Consider the following 17,573-nt stretch of genomic DNA (forward strand, 5'->3'; position numbering starts at 1 on the left):
GAGCGAGAATTTGGTCTCGAGAGACAGTTTCCAATCTTATTATTGTGATCGATTTGTTTGGTCTGCAGAAGACATTCCAATCAAATCTGGCCCCATAGACTCTTCGAGAGTTTCTAGGATGGTGCCCTGGTTCACAGCATCAAACGGCAGCGACAAGTCACGGAGAACGAGGACGAGGAGGCACAAACCAGAGGAATCCAGAAAACGGAGGCGCTCATGTACTAGGAGGTTGTGATTATGGAGCAATGTCTTCAAATAGAAGCACTGGCGACTTCAAGCATTTTCACCAGACTAGGATAGGTCAGACATGGAGTTTTGCTTTTTAGGCCAATTTAGATTCTTTATTACATTTGCTTTAATTTTCCTATCTTTCTGTTCACAAAGGTTTGTACCTCATTTCTTTTGGATTGTACTTTCCCTTGTAAAAGATGTCTTTTGCTTGTCTGTAAACTTATATTACCACTGGTAGGAGAAGATCTTCAAAGAAAGACAGAAATGATGGTAAATACTACTCTCTCTAAAAGGAATAATACACCTGAAAATAAGTCTAGAACTAGAAAACAACATGCAAAAGGGTTCAGAAAAAAACAAGAACTAGTTTTTTGCCCATTTGGCCAGGAAGGCAGATATCTTGTATGGCTGAAACAGGGACGCTACCAAAACATTGGAAGAATCGCTAAATGTAACATTAGCTCCTTAACCTATATTGAAGGGCTAATCATAAACAACCTAGAGTCACCTGATTGAGGCACGCAGCCAAACATCCACGCGCATCTTAATTACAAAGTAACCTTTGGTGGTGCATAAACACTTAACCACAAGCTGCAGCCCCAGGGGAAGGTGGAGACATGCAGAGAAGGGAGGAGACGCAGACATTAGGTATGAGCTGTTGAGTAACATGGCCCTGATTCAACGTATTCAGATCAGGAGTGGTGTTCTTTTGGGTTTGCTGGCTCTAAACATGATTTTCATGAGCCGCTGCGTGCCTTTGGCCTGAAAGCAGAGTAACTGTGGTTGTGCCCTATGAGGTTACAGCTGGTAGGCCTTATTCGGTCACTGCTAGTGTGCCATATGAAGGTTCCAGGTGGTGTGCCCTATGCGGTTACTGGGGGTGAGCCCTACACGGTTACTAATGGTGTACCCTATAGGGTTACTGGTGTTGTACCCTATGCAGTTACTGGTGGTGTGCCCTATGCAGTTACTGGTGGTGTGCACTATGGGGTTACTGGTGGTGTGCCCTATGGGGTTACTGGGGGTGAGCCCTACACGGTTACTAATGGTGTACCCTATAGGGTTACTGGTGTTGTACCCTATGCAGTTACTGGTGGTGTGCCCTATGGGGTTAGTGGTGGTGTGCCCTATGCAGTTACTGGTGGTGTGCACTATGCAGTTACTGGTGGTGTGCCCTATGGGGTTACTGGTGGTGTGCCCTATGGGGTTACTGGTGGTGTGCCCTATTGGGTTACTGGTGGTGTGCCCTATGCAGTTACTGGTGGTGTGCCCTATGCAGTTACTACTGGTGTGCCCTATGCAGTTACTGGTGGTGTGCCCTATGGGGTTACTGGTGGTGTGCCCTATTGGGTTACTGGTGGTGTGCCCTATGGGGTTACTGATGGTGTGCCCTATTGGGTTACTGGTGGTGTGCCCTATGCAGTTACTGATGGTGTGCCCTATGCAGTTACTGGTGGTGTGCCCTATAAGGTTACTGGTGGTGTGCCCTATGCAGTTACTGGTGGTGTGCCCTATGCAGTTACTACTGGTGTGCCCTATGCAGTTACTGGTGGTGTGCCCTATGGGGTTACTGGTGGTGTGCCCTATTGGGTTACTGATGGTGTGCCCTATTGGGTTACTGGTGGTGTGCCCTATGCAGTTACTGATGGTGTGCCCTATGCAGTTACTGGTGGTGTGCCCTATACGGTTACTGGTGGTGTGCCCTATACGGTTACTGGTGGTGTGCCCTATTGGGTTACTGGTGGTGTGCCCTATGCAGTTACTGATGGTGTGCCCTATGCAGTTACTGATGGTGTGCCCTATGCAGTTACTGATGGTGTGCCCTATGGGGTTACTGGTGGTGTGCCCTATACGGTTACTGGTGGTGTGCCCTATGGGGTTACTGGTGGTGTGCTCTATGGGGTTACTGGTGGAGGTGTATCCTATGGGGTTACTGGTGGTGTGCTCTATGTGGTTACTGGTGGTATGCCCTATGGGGTTACTGGTGGTGTGCCCTATGGGGTTACTGATGGTGTGCCCTATGCAGTTACTGGTGGTGTGCCCTATGGGGTTACTGGTGGTGTGCCCTATGGGGTTACTGGTGGTGTGCTCTATGTGGTTACTGGTGGTATGCCCTATGGGGTTACTGGTGGTGTGCCCTATGGGGTTACTGGTGGTATGCCCTATGGGGTTACTGGTGGTGTGCCCTATGGGGTTACTGGTGGTGTTCCCTATGGGGTTACTGGTGGTGTGCCCTTTTGAGTTACTTGAGGTGTGCCCTATGCGGTTACTGGTGGTGTGCCCTATACGGTTACTGGTGGTGTGCCCTATACGGTTACTGGTGGTGTGCCCTATGGGGTTCCAGGTGGTGTGCCCTATGGGGTTACTGCTGGTGTGCCCTATGGGGTTCCTGGTGGTTTGCCCTATTGGGTTACTGGTGGTGTGCCCTATGGGGTTACTGCTGGTGTGCCCTATGGGGTTCCTGGTGGTTTGCCCTATGGGGTTACTGGTGGTGTGCCCTATGCGGTTACTGGTGGTGTGCCCTATGCGGTTACTGGTGGTGTGCCCTATGCGGTTACTGGTGGTGTGCCCTATGCGGTTACTGGTGGTGTGCCCTATGGGGTTCCAGGTGGTGTGCCCTATGGGGTTACTGGTGGTGTGCCCTATGCGGTTACTGGTGGTGTGCCCTATAAGGTTACTGGTGGTGTGCCCTATGGGGTTACTAGTGGTGTGCCCTATAAGGTTACTGGTGGTGTGCCCTATAAGGTTACTGGTGGTGTGCCCTATAAGGTTACTGGTGGTGTGCCCTATGGGGTTACTGGTGGTGTGCCCTATGCGGTTACTGGTGGTGTGCCCTATAAGGTTACTGGTTGTGTGCCCTATGGGGTTACTGGTGGTGTGCCCTATAAGGTTACTGGTGGTGTGCCCTATGAGGTTACTGGTGGTGTGCCCTATGGGGTTACTGGTGGTGTGCCCTATAAGGTTACTGGTGGTGTGCCCTATAAGGTTACTGGTGGTGTGCCCTATGCGGTTACTGGTGGTGTGCCCTATAAGGTTACTGATGCACACATTTCATCTATGTAGAACCTTTCAATCTTCCCGTGACCGCCTGTTCTGGTTGACTCACGCAATTAGAGCTTTCTTAGTCTCGGCCACAGTTGTGTACATGCCGCCATCTTGATGAGGAACACTGGGCGACCTGACGTTCTTCATCGTAAGTGATGAGGATAATTGACCTGTGGGAAGGATACTGTTGAAATAAGCAGCCCCAGTGACTGTCCTCAGGTACATGCTGATGTCAGGGACAAAGCGAGTGAGCTGCACTTTGATTCCACTCCATCAATGGGGCATTCTGGGAGTTGTAAAAGTTGTGTCACAAAGCACACTTGGCCTCTGTGGGAGATCGAAGCCGCTGAAGATCTAGACAGCCCTAAGTGGGACTTGGGTCCTGTGCTCTCCATGCCACTGGAGTCAAGCTATGCTGGCTGATCAGGGGGGAAACCCCGAAACCTGTCCTTGGATGCTTGTTTTTGGTCGAGGAAGGATCTGCCTGGCAGTTCGGGCTGGACTGGTATCATGGCGGGCAGGGGCAAGATTAATTTCCATATGGCTGGGTCCAAACTGGTGAGTAAGGAAATGATGGATTTAACCCTGATCTGCGCCTGGGGGTGAATGTTTCATAATGTCCAAAATTCCGCCCATCATCTCGTTGTGTTTGCTTTGTTCGCTCTAAGTGCGCCTGGTATGCCCAGACATGGGTAGCATCCTCACTCTGCCACTGGATTCAGACTGCCCGACTGATGACTGGTGTTACCCCAAAATCGGTCCTAGGATGCTTCTTTCTAGTCCAGGAAGGACCTGCCCTTGCAGTTCGGGCTGGACTGTTCACACGGGGAGCAGGGTCAAGGCTGCTTTTCCATATGGCTGGTTCTGAACTGGGGTAGCGTGGGGAGAAGAACAAACGATGGATTTAACCCAGATCTATTGACTGGGGGTGAATGTTTGATTTGTTCAGCATTCCGCCCATCATCTGTTCTTTTTGCATTTGTCCATCTAGACAGCGGCAGACGTGTACCCCACCTTTTGGTGTCTGCTGCTACCACTCACAAGCATTGAATGAATACCCCGAGAGATAGTTTAGTCGAGAGGATCAAGAAACGGTCGGAAACAGCCAATCGTATTGTGGGGGGAAGCATCATTTAGACCTACGGTGGGCGTGTATTAACCCTCCTCTACGGAGGGTTCTATGTGCTGTTATAAATTATTCTAAGTTACTTTCCAAACTGCGTTGTTCTCTCACCCAAGGCCAGATAATGGCCAGTGAGTAGTGCATGTTGTGGTATTAAGCACCCTCCATGGCTTAGTTCATGCCTTTCACATTGTGAGGGCCTCTGCTACGTTTGTCCAACATTGAACTCAACATTCTGTGAGTACACTGCAGGTACTACTACAAAAGTTGCTACAACGCATAAGGTAATTTAAACATGTAAGATACGGGCAGTAAACATTGTTGAGCATCACTCTAATGAAACAATAAACTGGAATTACACATTTGTACTGTAGGAGTGAATGTGTTAATTGTGTTTATTTGAACTTTTGGGCTACATAGCGTGTTTTGGCCCACATTCCCTGTCACTGCCATGGCATAAATCTATGTATGCATTTTGATAGAAGACATTGTGCATAGAAACAGTAAAACAGGACTGCATTGACAAATCAGTTGTTGAATATAACCAATATAGTTCTTTGCATCTCCCCTCCTTGACATGTAGAAAGAAAGTGTTTACCCCTCCTTCCCAGAATGCTTACCTGTCTGAGGGTCCTTTTCATGACTGTTCACTGAAGCGGCTGTGATGTCTCTCGGCTGCAGAGGAGGTGGGGTCTCGACTTCTGCCTCTAGAGGAGTGTAATAAGCCAGGGTATGAAAATTTGTGGAAATTGAGACAGTGTCAACTGCAGACGAAGTGTCTCTGCTGATGAAATATTCCTTCTGCCAAGCTTCGTCGACGATGGGCACATGGGCTGGTGACGTTTTCACACCGTCGCTGGTCCTTGTGGGCAGACCATGGGCTGGTGACGTTTCCACAATGTTGCTGGTCCTGGTGGGCAGACCATGGGCCGTTGACGTTTCCACACCATCGATGGTACTGGTGGGCAGACCATGGGCCGGTGGCGTTTCCACACTGTCGCTGGTGGGTAGACCATGGGCCAGTGACGTTTCCACACCATCGCTGGTCCAGGTGGGCAGACCATGGGCCAGTGACGTTTCCACACTGTTGCTGGTCCTGGTGGGTAGACCATGGGCTGGTGACGATTCCACACCATCGCTGGTCCAGGTGGGCAGACCATGGGCCGGTGACTCCAATCGCTGGTCAGGCACTTCGGCTGCATCATGCATCCTTTGAGAGGTGATGTCCTGGCACTCGACAACCACAGATTCTTCTCTGAGAGGAGCTTCAGGGGGCATCAGTTCTTCACTGGTTGTGCTCAACAAGGAACTCTGCGTTTCGTTGCATATGGTGGCAACGACTGACGACGAAGGTCGAGGTGGACTGCCAGGAAGAGCAGGCTCACGGCAAGCTGTCTCGTCAGAGGCGATTGCTTCATCTATGGAGGATATAGCAAAGAATGGAGACGCTGCTGCTCCTGGAATTAAAGCCGGCACTGACTCGACTGTGGGAGGGATTACAAGAGGTGGGGAAGCTGATCTAGGTGGGCTGAGAGGCAGGATAGGCTTCACTTCTTGTGTGGTGTCATCAGAGTTTATAACACACCCAGCTGAGGAGGTAGGGGGGTGGAACTCTGTTATACTGGAGGTTAAGGAGTGTACTAACTCCACCAGGGAAGGGACTGCGGAGGGTGGAGGCTCAGCTCTGGGTGGGGAGGCAGACGATGTAACATCATCAAGGAGTGATTCATACCCAGATGTAATGACCACAGGTGCAGCCTCTTGGGTAATGGATGCAAAAGATTGAGCAGATTGGTCTTGGAGTGGGATTAGAAGAGGTGGGGATACCGCTCTGGGAGGGCTGGTGGACAGAAGTGGCTCAGCACACGGGGCGACATGTTCAGGGATTAGTTCATTCCTGGTGAGGGTAGCGGGGAATTGACATTCGACTCTATTAGATGTCTCAGAGAGTATTGACTCCTCTGTGGATGGCATTAAGGCAGGCGGGGAGCCGGCTCTGGGTGGGCTGACAGGTTCAGTAACGTCATCAAGGAGCGATTCGTACTTGGGTGGTGACCCTGCTCTAAAGGATGTGAAAGATTCCACTGAATACACCACAGGTGCCATTAGGAGAGGCGGGGATACTGCTCGGGGAGGGCTGGCAGGTATGTAAGGTGAGGCATGATCACATATTGGTTCAAACCTGGAGGTGACCTCAGGGGATTTCAATTCTACTGCATTCGATACAACTAACAGTGTGGACTCCTCCTGGGGAGGGATTCCCACAGGTGGAGATGCAGCTCGGGGCGGTATGGCGGGCAGGAGGGGTTCAATGCATGGTGCATCCTCAGGGATTGGTTCCCGCCTGGTGATGATGACAGGACACTCAAACTCTGGGGTAGTCCATGTCGAAGAGGACATTGGCTCCATTTCAGATGTGACTGTGGGAGCTGGGGGTCCCCCTCTGGGTGGGCTGGCAGGCAGGGCCACATCCACTCTTGGTGAAGGGTCATGGAGTAGAGATTCACACTTGGGTGAAGTGGCAATGGCAGATGAATCTGCTCTGTCTGCTGCAAACGCATCAACGGCGTCTACTGGGACTGGAATGATGGGAGGTTGAGATGCAGTCTTGTGAGGGATGGAAGGCACGTCTGAGTCAACTTTTACTGAGTTTGTTACGGATACAAAGTCATCTGTAGAGGGACTGACAGGGGCAGGAGACTCATGATTGGGCAAGCTGCCTAGAGATCGGAAATCATCTTTGGGTAAACGGGCAGGAGGGGTGGATTCAGCAATGGGTGGGCTGGTGGGTGGCTTGGGCTCATCTCTGACAGGGCTTGTAGGAGACAGAGAGTTAATTCTTCCTGGGCTAACATGGTTTAGAGCCTCAAACCTGTTTGCAGCGAGAGGAGACAAAGGTTGAGATGAAGGAAGGCTAGCTGGAGAAGCCCCCCTAACATTTGGTGGACTGGAGGGTCTCGGAGGCAGAGTTTGTGTTAGAGTTGCAGCCGGCAGAGAGTCGGCCCTGAAAAAGGGCTTGGGTGGTGGAGCGCCTGCCCTTGGTGGGTTAGCCATGGGGAATCTGCCACCTCTGGTGGGTGCTCCAGCCTTGGAAAAGATCATGGATGGGGAGCATGTCTCCGGTGGAGTACGGGGACTTGGGGATGCGAAGAATTCATGGCGACGTGCATAGGAGGGAGAAGGAGAGGGTGAGACGGGGGACTCTGGCTTTCGAGACATGAAGGACGACTCGGTCAGGCTGCGCTGGTACCGCATGGCTGGTCTCCTGGTGCCTCCTAGAAGAGAAGTGTGACAAAACAAAATAAGGTGACGGGAATGATAGACACAAATACAGCATCAACCTGTTCATACTTGAATAACATCGATCACACCGCTGTCCACTGCGTGGGACCTCAGAGCGACGCAAATCTTAGTGTCTTCCTCTCTCTTGTAGTGAAACATGAGTAGCTAGCCCTTCTAACAGCTGCAGCAGTTAATTTTTTTAAGTACTCTAGCAGTTTTGCCATCTCTAGCCCTGTTTATGTTCTCTTATTCTACTCTGGGGAACCTTCCATATAAGGGCATGGTTGCCCCTTGGTTGCCATTTTGAAATGATCCATGCTTGTGGCTCCAAAGAAGGACAGACAGACAAGTTACTCACCTGCTGTCGCTCTCTTTCTAATGGATAATCCGTCTAACTGCAGATTCCTCACCTTAGAAAATCCCCCAGGCAGTAGCCTCGATCCAGAGAATTTTAAAGGAGTGCTCCCATGCGAGTTAAGTGGCATTGAGCCGCTCCACGCTGACATACCTCCCCAAAAGGGAAGGAGTGGAGTCGCATACGTACTCCACCTCTGTACGCTGATGTCAGCCTCTTGTCTTTTCCCTTTCCACAACCGTACATGCAAAGTGCGAACGATTGTTGGTAAGTACTAACTCGGGACCTTTCTAAATGTTAAAAAGAGGCCAGTCCACTGAACTGGGATGTGGGAGGGACACAAGGAATCTGCGGTTAGATAGAGCAGTACCGAACGTAACTACCTTCTTCTTCTGACGGATTCTTCCAAACCTAGGGGCCTACTATCAAGAACGGAGTTAAAATTATCGCTGCTTTAGCAGGAAACTGCCACTAAAGCGGCGATAATGGGCTTGATAATATGTCCTTGAGAATTCCAATAGAAGCCCAGGTTAGACATCTAACCTGGTCTTCTAGTGGAATTCTATAACGCATATTAGCAAGCCCATTATCGCTGTGTTAGCATCAGAAAACTGCCTCTAAAACAGCGATAATTTTAACGAGGCTCTTGCTAATATGCCCCTCAGTCTTCAAGATTAGGAGATGCAGCGAGCAGCTATGTTTAGGGTCAAAAGAATGTCAGACTGAAATATATTCAATAAAATGATTTACTTGATACCCATTTGGCCCCCGCTGGGTAAACACAGGATTTACACTAAAATCCCTAGTAACTGCCCCGGGTGCAGAAAGTCAGCACGGAACTTTTATCACATGATGTGGTTATATGATTGATTCGTCGGCTCCTGCGAAAAAGGTACGACAACCTGAGCTGGAGCAGCAGGCTGGCATACTGCAGCCAGAGCTGGGTATGCTCCCAGGGGGAAATGCCAAAATCCAAAAAACAGTAAAGTATTAATTACATTCATAGGCCTGGTGACGTTTTTGCTCAACAACAAATTTCCAGGTCTTGGAATCTGCCCGTTCCACATAAAGTGGAGGACTCAGTGCCAGAAGCTGGTAGATTGGTGGAGATCCAAATCAAAGCAACCTTGGCTGAGGGCTGCAGAACTGAGACCATAAGTTCTGCACAAGCGCGGTATGTTCGATTCATACATTTCCTAAAGGGGATACTCGCCCACCTTAGGTCATAAAGGGAATTCCTCAGAGTCAAAGGATGTGTCTAAAATCTAAGAGCTGAGCAATTACTGCGGCAGTTGAAGAATATTTATATTAATTAATAGGTTGTCTACTAAAGTATGTCCCGTCGGGAGATAGGTACGGAACGATCGGAGGGATTGTTGGTACATAACACCATAGGTCACCTCATAACTGGGATGGATTGGAACGAAAAGAATTCAAAAGACGATGGAGACAGCATTATTAATCGATCGTATTAGTCTGGTTTGTTTGAGCTAAAGGTAAGTCTGGGCAGTGAACTCCACTGCGCTCGCGGAGTTGCAGAGTTTCTGCACTCCATGTTACGCAGAGCTTGCAGAAAAGTTTTCAACATCAAGCTGGCAAGTGAGGAAAATCCACCTACCGGTAAGATTTTTCCTCATTCTTGCTCATGAACATCAGGTTGGTGAGTGCGAGTGAGGGAAATCAACCTCCTAGCAAGATTTCTGAATGCAGGCAGTCGGATTTCTCAATGCGAGTGGCCGCGTATGCTTACAACCACTCGTGTTGAGAAACCATCCATTAGTGTTGAGAAAGGTTCTGCTCGAGAAAGGAAACAGCACCTGTAGCGCTGTGCATGGTGCTGTTCGTGATAATTTCACAGCGTGGACAAACACCCAACGCTGAAAATTACAGTGAACAGCATTTTTTCTAACTCACTCCACCGGTTGCGGAGGTCCGTGTATCGCGGCAGATTTTATTTACACTTCACGGAGATAACTCCAAGAACTCTGCCCAGGCTTAGCTACAAGATGAAAAGGGCAATGCTTATTGACATAAAAAAATCACTGAACCTAATATTGGAATAATGCAACTTAGGAGAAAGAGCATAATGGAAAATCAATCAAGAAATGTCCAAAGAAAGAATCAGCTCTTCCAGCAGCCACGGTGCCACCGGCACAGAATAGTGTGCAAGAAAAGAGTTGTGAGGGTCCCAGTCAGGAGGAACACAACACGACACAACACAAAGGTTAACATCCCTCCTTTGCAATCATGTGAGCCAGTGTGGACCTGTGACAAGGGACAGAGCCAGTGTGGACCTGCGACAAGGGACAGAGCCAGTGTGGACCTGCGACAAGGGACAGAGCCAGTGTGGACCTGCGACAAGGGACAGAGCCAGTGTGGACCTGCAACAAGGGACAGAGCCAGTGTGGACCTGCAACAAGGGACAGAGCCAGTGTGAACCCACAACAAGGGACAGAGCCAGTGTGGACCTTTAACAAGGACAGAGACAGTGTGGACCTGCAACAAGGGACAGAGCCAGTGTGGACCTGCAACAAGAGACAGAGCCAGTGTGGACCTGCGACAAGGGACAGAGCCAGTGTGGACCAGCGACAAGGACAGAGCCAGTGTGGACCTGCAACAAGGACAGAGCCAGTGTGGACCTGCAACAAGGGACAGAGCCAGTGTGGACCAGGAACAAGGACAGAGCCAGTGTGGACCTGCAACAAGGGACAGAGGCAATGTGGACCTTCAACAAGGGACAGCGCCAGTGTGGACCAGCAACAAGGACAGAGCCAGTGTGTACTTGCAACAAGGGACAGAGCCAGTGGTGTGGACCAGGAACAAGGACAGAGCCAGTGTGGACCTGCACCAAGGACAGAGCCAGTGTGGACCTGCAACAAGGGACAGAGCCAGTGTGGACCAGGAACAAGGACAGAGCCAGTGTGGACCTGCAACAAGGGACAGAGGCAATGTGGACCTTCAACAAGGGACAGCGCCAGTGTGGACCAGCAACAAGGACAGAGCCAGTGTGGACTTGCAACAAGAGACAGAGCCAGTGGTGTGGACCAGGAACAAGGACAGAGCCAGTGTGGACCTGCACCAAGGACAGAGCCAGTGTGGACCTGCAACAAGGGACAGAGTCAGTGTGGACCTGCAACAAGGGACAGAGCCAGTGTGGACCTGCAACAAGGGACAGAGCCAGTGTGAACCCACAACAAGGGACAGAGCCAGTGTGGACCTTCAACAAGGACAGAGCCAGTGTGGACCTTCAACAAGGACAGAGCCAGTGTGGACCTGGTAAAGGGGCAGATCCAATGTGGATCTACAACTAGGGCAGAGCCAGTGTGGACCTGCAACAAGGGACACAACCAGTGTGGACCAGCAACAAGGACAGAGCCAGTGTGGACCTGCAACAAGGACAGAGCCAGTGTGGACCTGCAACAAGGGACAGAGCCAGTGTGGACCTGCAACAAGGGCAAGGGACAGAGCCAGTGTGGACCCCCAACAAGGGACAGATCCAGTGTGGACCTGCAACAAGGGAAGACCAGTGTGGACCTGTAACAAGTGACAGAGCCAATGTGGACCTTCAACAAGAGACAGAGCCAGTGTGGACCTGCAACAAGTGACAGAGCCAGTGTGGACCTGCAAAAAGGACAGAGCCAGTGTGGACCTGCGACAAGGGACAGAGCCAATGTGGACCGTCGACAAGGGACAGAGCAAGTGTGGACCTGCAACAGGGTAAGAGCTAGTGTGGACCAGCAACAGGGGCAGAGCCAGTGTGGACCTGCAACAAGGGACAGAGCCAGTGTGGACCTGCAACAAGGGACAGAGCCAGTGTGGACCTGCAAAAGGGACAGAGCCAGTGTGGACCTGCGACAAGGTACAGAGCCAGTGTGGACCTGCAACAAGGGAAGACCAGTGTGGACCTTCAGCAAGGGCAGATCCAGTGTGGACCTACAACAAGGGACAGAGCCAGTGTGGACCATCAACAAGGAGAGAGCCAGTGTGGACCTGAAACAAGGGACATAGCCAGTGTGGACCAGCAACAAGGGACAGAGCCAGTGTGGACCTGCGACAAGGGACAGAGCCAGTGTGGGCCCGCGACAAGGGACAGAGCCAGTGTGGGCCTGCGACAAGGGACAGAGCCAGTGTGGACCTGCACCAAGGACAGAGCCAGTGTGGACCTGCAAGAAGGGACAGAGCCAGTGTGGACCTGCAACAAGGGACAGAGCCAGTGTGGACCTGCAACAAGGGACAGAGCCAGTGTGAACCCACAACACGGGACAGAGCCAGTGTGGACCTTCAACAAGGACAGAGCCAGTATGGACCTTCAACAAGGACAGAGCCAGTGTGGACCTGGTAAAGGGGCAGAGCCAATGTGGACCGTCGACAAGGGACAGAGCAAGTGTGGACCTGCAACAGGGGAAGAGCCAGTGTGGACCAGCAACAGGGGCAGAGCCAGTGTGGACCTGCAGCAAGGGACAGAGCCAGTGTGGACCTGCAACAAGGGACAGAGCCAGTGTGGACCTGCAAAAGGGACAGAGCCAGTGTGGACCTGCGACAAGGTACAGAGCCAGTGTGGACCTGCAACAAGGGAAGACCAGTGTGGACCTTCAGCAAGGGCAGATCCAGTGTGGACCTACAACAAGGGACAGAGCCAGTGTGGACCTGCGACAAGGGACAGAGCCAGTGTGGACCATCAACAAGGACAGAGCCAGTGTGGACCTGAAACAAGGGACATAGCCAGTGTGGACCAGCAACAAGGACACAGCCAGTGTGGACCTGCAACAAGGGACAGAGCCAGTGTGGACCTGCGACAAGGGAAAGAGCCAGTGTGGGCCTGCGACAAGGGACAGAGCCAGTGTGGACCTGCGACAAGGGACAGAGCCAGTGTGGACCTGCGACAACGGACAGAGCCAGTGTGGACCTGTGACAAGGGACAGAGCCAGTGTGGGCCTGCAACAAGGACAGAGCCAGTGTGGGCCTGCAACAAGGGACAGAGCCAGTGTGGACCTTCAACAAGTGGAGAAGTGTGGCTCAAGTGGAGAAGTGTGGCTCAATGATTAGAGCGGCAGTCCCTGATGCAGAGATCTAGCCCGGGACCAGGATTCAATTCTCCTCCTCGGCGGGTCTTGGGCTCAGAATTCCACGGACCTGATAATTCTCGCCTCGGTGCCTATTCCAATCATGGAGTCACACTCTGCCACTCTGGGCAATAGCTTGCTTAATCTCCACAACGGCCCCTACAACACTAAGGATGCCTGGCCTCCCCCTTGGGGGTGCCCAGGAGTGGACGCCTCACAGGGAAAGCCAGGATGGGTCCACAGCGGTATTCGTACACGCGCCTTGAGACCCTTGCAGGTGAGTAGTGCGCTATACATGTATCAATTTAATTTTTTTTAACAAGGGACAGAGCCAGTGTGGGCCTGTGACAAGGGACAGAGCCAGTGTGGACCTGCAACAAGGACAGAGCCAGTGTGGGCCTGCAACAAGGGACAGAGCCAGTGTGGACCTTTAACAAGGGACAGAGCCAGTGTGGACCTGCGACAAGGGACAGAGCCAGTGTGGACCTGCAACAAGGGACAGAGCCAGTGTGGACCTGCAAAAGGGACAGAGCCAGTGTGGACCTGCGACAAGGTACAGAGCCAGTGTGGACCTGCAACAAGGGAAGACCAGTGTGGACCTTCAGCAAGGGCAGATCCAGTGTGGACCTACAACAAGGGACAGAGCCAGTGTGGACCTGCGACAAGGGACAGAGCCAGTGTGGACCATCAACAAGGACAGAGCCAGTGTGGACCTGAAACAAGGGACATAGCCAGTGTGGACCAGCAAAAAGGACACAGCCAGTGTGGACCTGCAACAAGGGACAGAGCCAGTGTGGACCTGCGACAAGGGACAGAGCCAGTGTGGGCCTGAGACAAGGGACAGAGCCAGTGTGGACCTGCGACAAGGGACAGAGCCAGTGTGGACCTGCGACAAGGGACAGAGCCAGTGTGGACCTGCAACAAGGGACAGAGCCAGTGTGGACCTGCAAAAGGGACAGAGCCAGTGTGGACCTGCGACAAGGTACAGAGCCAGTGTGGACCTGCAACAAGGGAAGACCAGTGTGGACCTTCAGCAAGGGCAGATCCAGTGTGGACCTACAACAAGGGACAGAGCCAGTGTGGACCTGCGACAAGGGACAGAGCCAGTGTGGACCATCAACAAGGACAGAGCCAGTGTGGACCTGAAACAAGGGACATAGCCAGTGTGGACCAGCAAAAAGGACACAGCCAGTGTGGACCTGCAACAAGGGACAGAGCCAGTGTGGACCTGCGACAAGGGACAGAGCCAGTGTGGGCCTGAGACAAGGGACAGAGCCAGTGTGGACCTGCGACAAGGGACAGAGCCAGTGTGGACCTGCGACAAGGGACAGAGCCAGTGTGGACCTGTGACAAGGGACAGAGCCAGTGTGGGCCTTGAACAAGGACAGAGCCAGTGTGGGCCTGCAACAAGGGACAGAGCCAGTGTGGACCTTCAACAAGTGGAGAAGTGTGGCTCAAGTGGAGAAGTGTGGCTCAATGATTAGAGCGGCAGTCCCTGATGCAGAGATCTAGCCCAGGACCAGGATTCAATTCTCCTCCTCAGCGGGTCTTGGGCTCAGAATACCACGGACCTGATAATTCTCGCCTCGGTGCCTATTCCAATCATGGAGTCCCACTCTGCCACTCTGGGCAATAGCTTGCTTAATCTCCACAACGGCCCCCACAACACTAAGGATGCCTGGCCTCCCCCTTGGGGGTGCCCAGGAGTGGGCACCTCACAGGGAAAGCCAGGATGGGTTCCACAGCGGTATTCGTACACGCGCCTTGAGACCCTTGCAGGTGAGTAGTGCGCTATACATGTATCAATTTAATTTTGTTTAACAAGGGACAGAGCCAGTGTGGGCCTGTGACAAGGGACAGAGCCAGTGTGGACCTGCAACAAGGACAGAGCCAGTGTGGGCCTGCAACAATGGACAGAGCCAGTGTGGACCTTTAACAAGGGACAGAGCCAGTGTGGACCTGCGCCAAGGGACAGAGCCAGTGTGGACCTGCGACAAGGGACAGAGCTAGTGTGGACCTGTGACAAGAGACAGAGCCAGTGTGGACCTGCGACAAGGGACAGAGCCAGTGTGGACCTGCAACAAGGGACAGAGCCAGTGTGGACCTGGAAAAGGGGCAGAACCAGTGTGGACCAGCAACAAGGACAGAGCCAGTGTGGACCTGCAACAAGGGACAGAGCCAGTGGTGTGGACCAGCAACAAGGACAGAGCCAGTGTGGACCTGCAACAAGGGACAGAGCCAGTGTGGACCTGCAACAAGGGACAGAGCCAGTGTGGACCTGCAACAAGGGACAGAGCCAGTGTGGACCTGCAACAAGGGACAGAGCCAGTGTGGACCTGCGACAAGGGACAGAGCCAGTGTGGACCAGCGACAAGGACAGAGCCAGTGTGGACCTGCAACAAGGACAGAGCCACTGTGGACCTGCACCAAGAGACAGAGCCAGTGTGGACCAGGAACAAGGACAGAGCCAGTGTGGACCTGCAACAAGGGACAGAGGCAATGTGGACCTTCAACAAGGGACAGCACCAGTGTGGACCAGCAACAAGGACAGAGCCAGTGTGGACTTGCAACAAAGGACAGAGCCAGTGGTGTGGACCAGGAACAAGGACAGAGCCAGTGTGGGCCTGCACCAAGGACAGAGCCAGTGTGGACCTGCAACAAGGGACAGAGCCAGTGTGGACCTGCAACAAGGGACAGAGCCAGTGTGGACCTGCAACAAGGGACAGAGCCAGTGTGAACCCACAACAAGGGACAGAGCCAGTGTGGACCTTCAACAAGGACAGAGCCAGTGTGGACCTTCAACAAGGACAGAGCCAGTGTGGACCTGGTAAAGGGGCAGAGCCAATGTGGACCTACAACTAGGGCAGAGCCAGTGTGGACCTGCAACAAGGGACAGAGCCAGTGTGGACCAGCAACAAGGACAGAGCCAGTGTGGACCTGCGACAAGGGACAGAGCCAGTGTGGGCCTGAGACAAGGGACAGAGCCAGTGTGGACCTGCAACAAGGGCAAGGGACAGAGCCAGTGTGGACCCCCAACAAGGGACAGATCCAGTGTGGACCTGCAACAAGGGAAGACCAGTGTGGACCTGCAACAAGTGACAGAGCCAATGTGGACCTTCAACAAGAGACAGAGCCTGTGTGGACCTGCAACCTTGGAAAGAGCCAGTGTGGACCAGCAACAAGGACAGAGCCAGTGTGGACCTGCAACAAGGGACAGAGCCAGTGTGGACCTACAACAAGGGCAGAGCCAGTGTGGACCTGCAACAAGGGACAGAGCCAGGATGGACCAGCAACAAGGACAGAGCCAGTGTGGACCTGCAACAAGGGACAGAGCCAGTGTGGATCAGCAACAAGGACAGAGCCAATGTGGACCTGCAACAAGGACAGAGCCAGTGTGGACCTGCAACAGGAGCGCAGCATGTTGGACCTGTAACAGGGGCAGTGCCAGTTTTGAACTGACCACGAGGACACCCATCAAAGGGCACAGTCAATACACTACATAGAAATATAGCGCTTCTTGCCATGATCCATTAAAATGTGAGAATGATGCATACAGGGCAAGAAACAAACCTGAAGGCCTCTTCCAAACCCTTGGAAGCCAGATGTCGGCCATTTAACACCCCGCCACTTCCACCTGTCATCCAGAGGGGGAAACTCAATGGCACTCCTAGGAACTAAAGCTTGGGTTAGCTTCCCACCCAGCTGAGACTGGCGCAGTCTGTTCAAGAAACTCTTAAAAACCTGGATCTTTGTGCCCCAGACAACATACTGCTATCACTCATCTGATCTTTTATCCTACTCTGCCTACTCAACTCCACACCACAGACCCCCATGCTTTTGAAAGCGCCTAGATGCTCCTCGGAGTGAAAGCTGCGCTCTATAAATGTTCTTATTTATTTATTCATCAATGTGGTAATTACAAACCTGTACCCTAGCTGGTGTTACTCTGTTCACTCACCTGGAGGGGGCGATGTCGGGGACAGAGAGGAGGAGGACGAGAAAGAGTTCTCCCTCTGCCGGAAGAACTCACGTGGATTCAGGGATCGCTGCGACACGAGCACGGCTGCCTCCTGAGGGAGAAATAAAGAAAACAAGGCAGTCAAGTGACTTTAACACTGATGTAACACGAGGGACAAGAAATTAGCCCATTGTGGGTACAAAAGAAGCTTCTAAGCTGCTAGTGGTGCAGCTGGTTCAGTGGCACCGGGGCACGGAGGTGGAAGGGGCATTGGCTGCAGTTCCCTTAGAGCAGGGGTACTCATAGTACGGCCCGCGGGCCGCTGGCGGCCCGGCAAGACTTCTCTGGCGGCCCGCGGACCTTTCAGACATCTACCCGAGTTTTTTTTTTTTTTTTAAAGGCTGTCTGCAACCAGAGCTCGACTCAGAGACTCTGCTGCCTGTGGGGGCGGGCGATTACCGCCGTAGTCAGAGTGGGGCTGCAGGGGCGCTGAGAGGTGAAAATAGCCTCATTAAC

The 17,573-nt window shown here is 52.4% G+C and overlaps 1 protein-coding gene across 1 annotated transcript in view; it reads right to left on the minus strand.

Moving 5' to 3' along the window:
• LOC147725699 (uncharacterized) overlaps window positions 1–17,573 on the minus strand; it is a 483,091-nt gene that overhangs the window by 26,019 nt on the left and 439,499 nt on the right. Inside the window, exons 10-11 of the mRNA XM_086964378.1 lie at window positions 17,058–17,169; window positions 5,020–7,674 (exon numbers count right to left, since the gene is read on the minus strand). Coding sequence (XP_086820504.1) covers window positions 5,020–7,674; window positions 17,058–17,169 — 2,767 coding nt within the window. The remainder of the gene's footprint in view (window positions 1–5,019; window positions 7,675–17,057; window positions 17,170–17,573) is intronic.

This window comes from Lissotriton vulgaris, chromosome 3_2 (assembly GCF_964263255.1).
Source record: "Lissotriton vulgaris chromosome 3_2, aLisVul1.2, whole genome shotgun sequence".
Taxonomy (NCBI): domain Eukaryota; kingdom Metazoa; phylum Chordata; class Amphibia; order Caudata; family Salamandridae; genus Lissotriton; species Lissotriton vulgaris.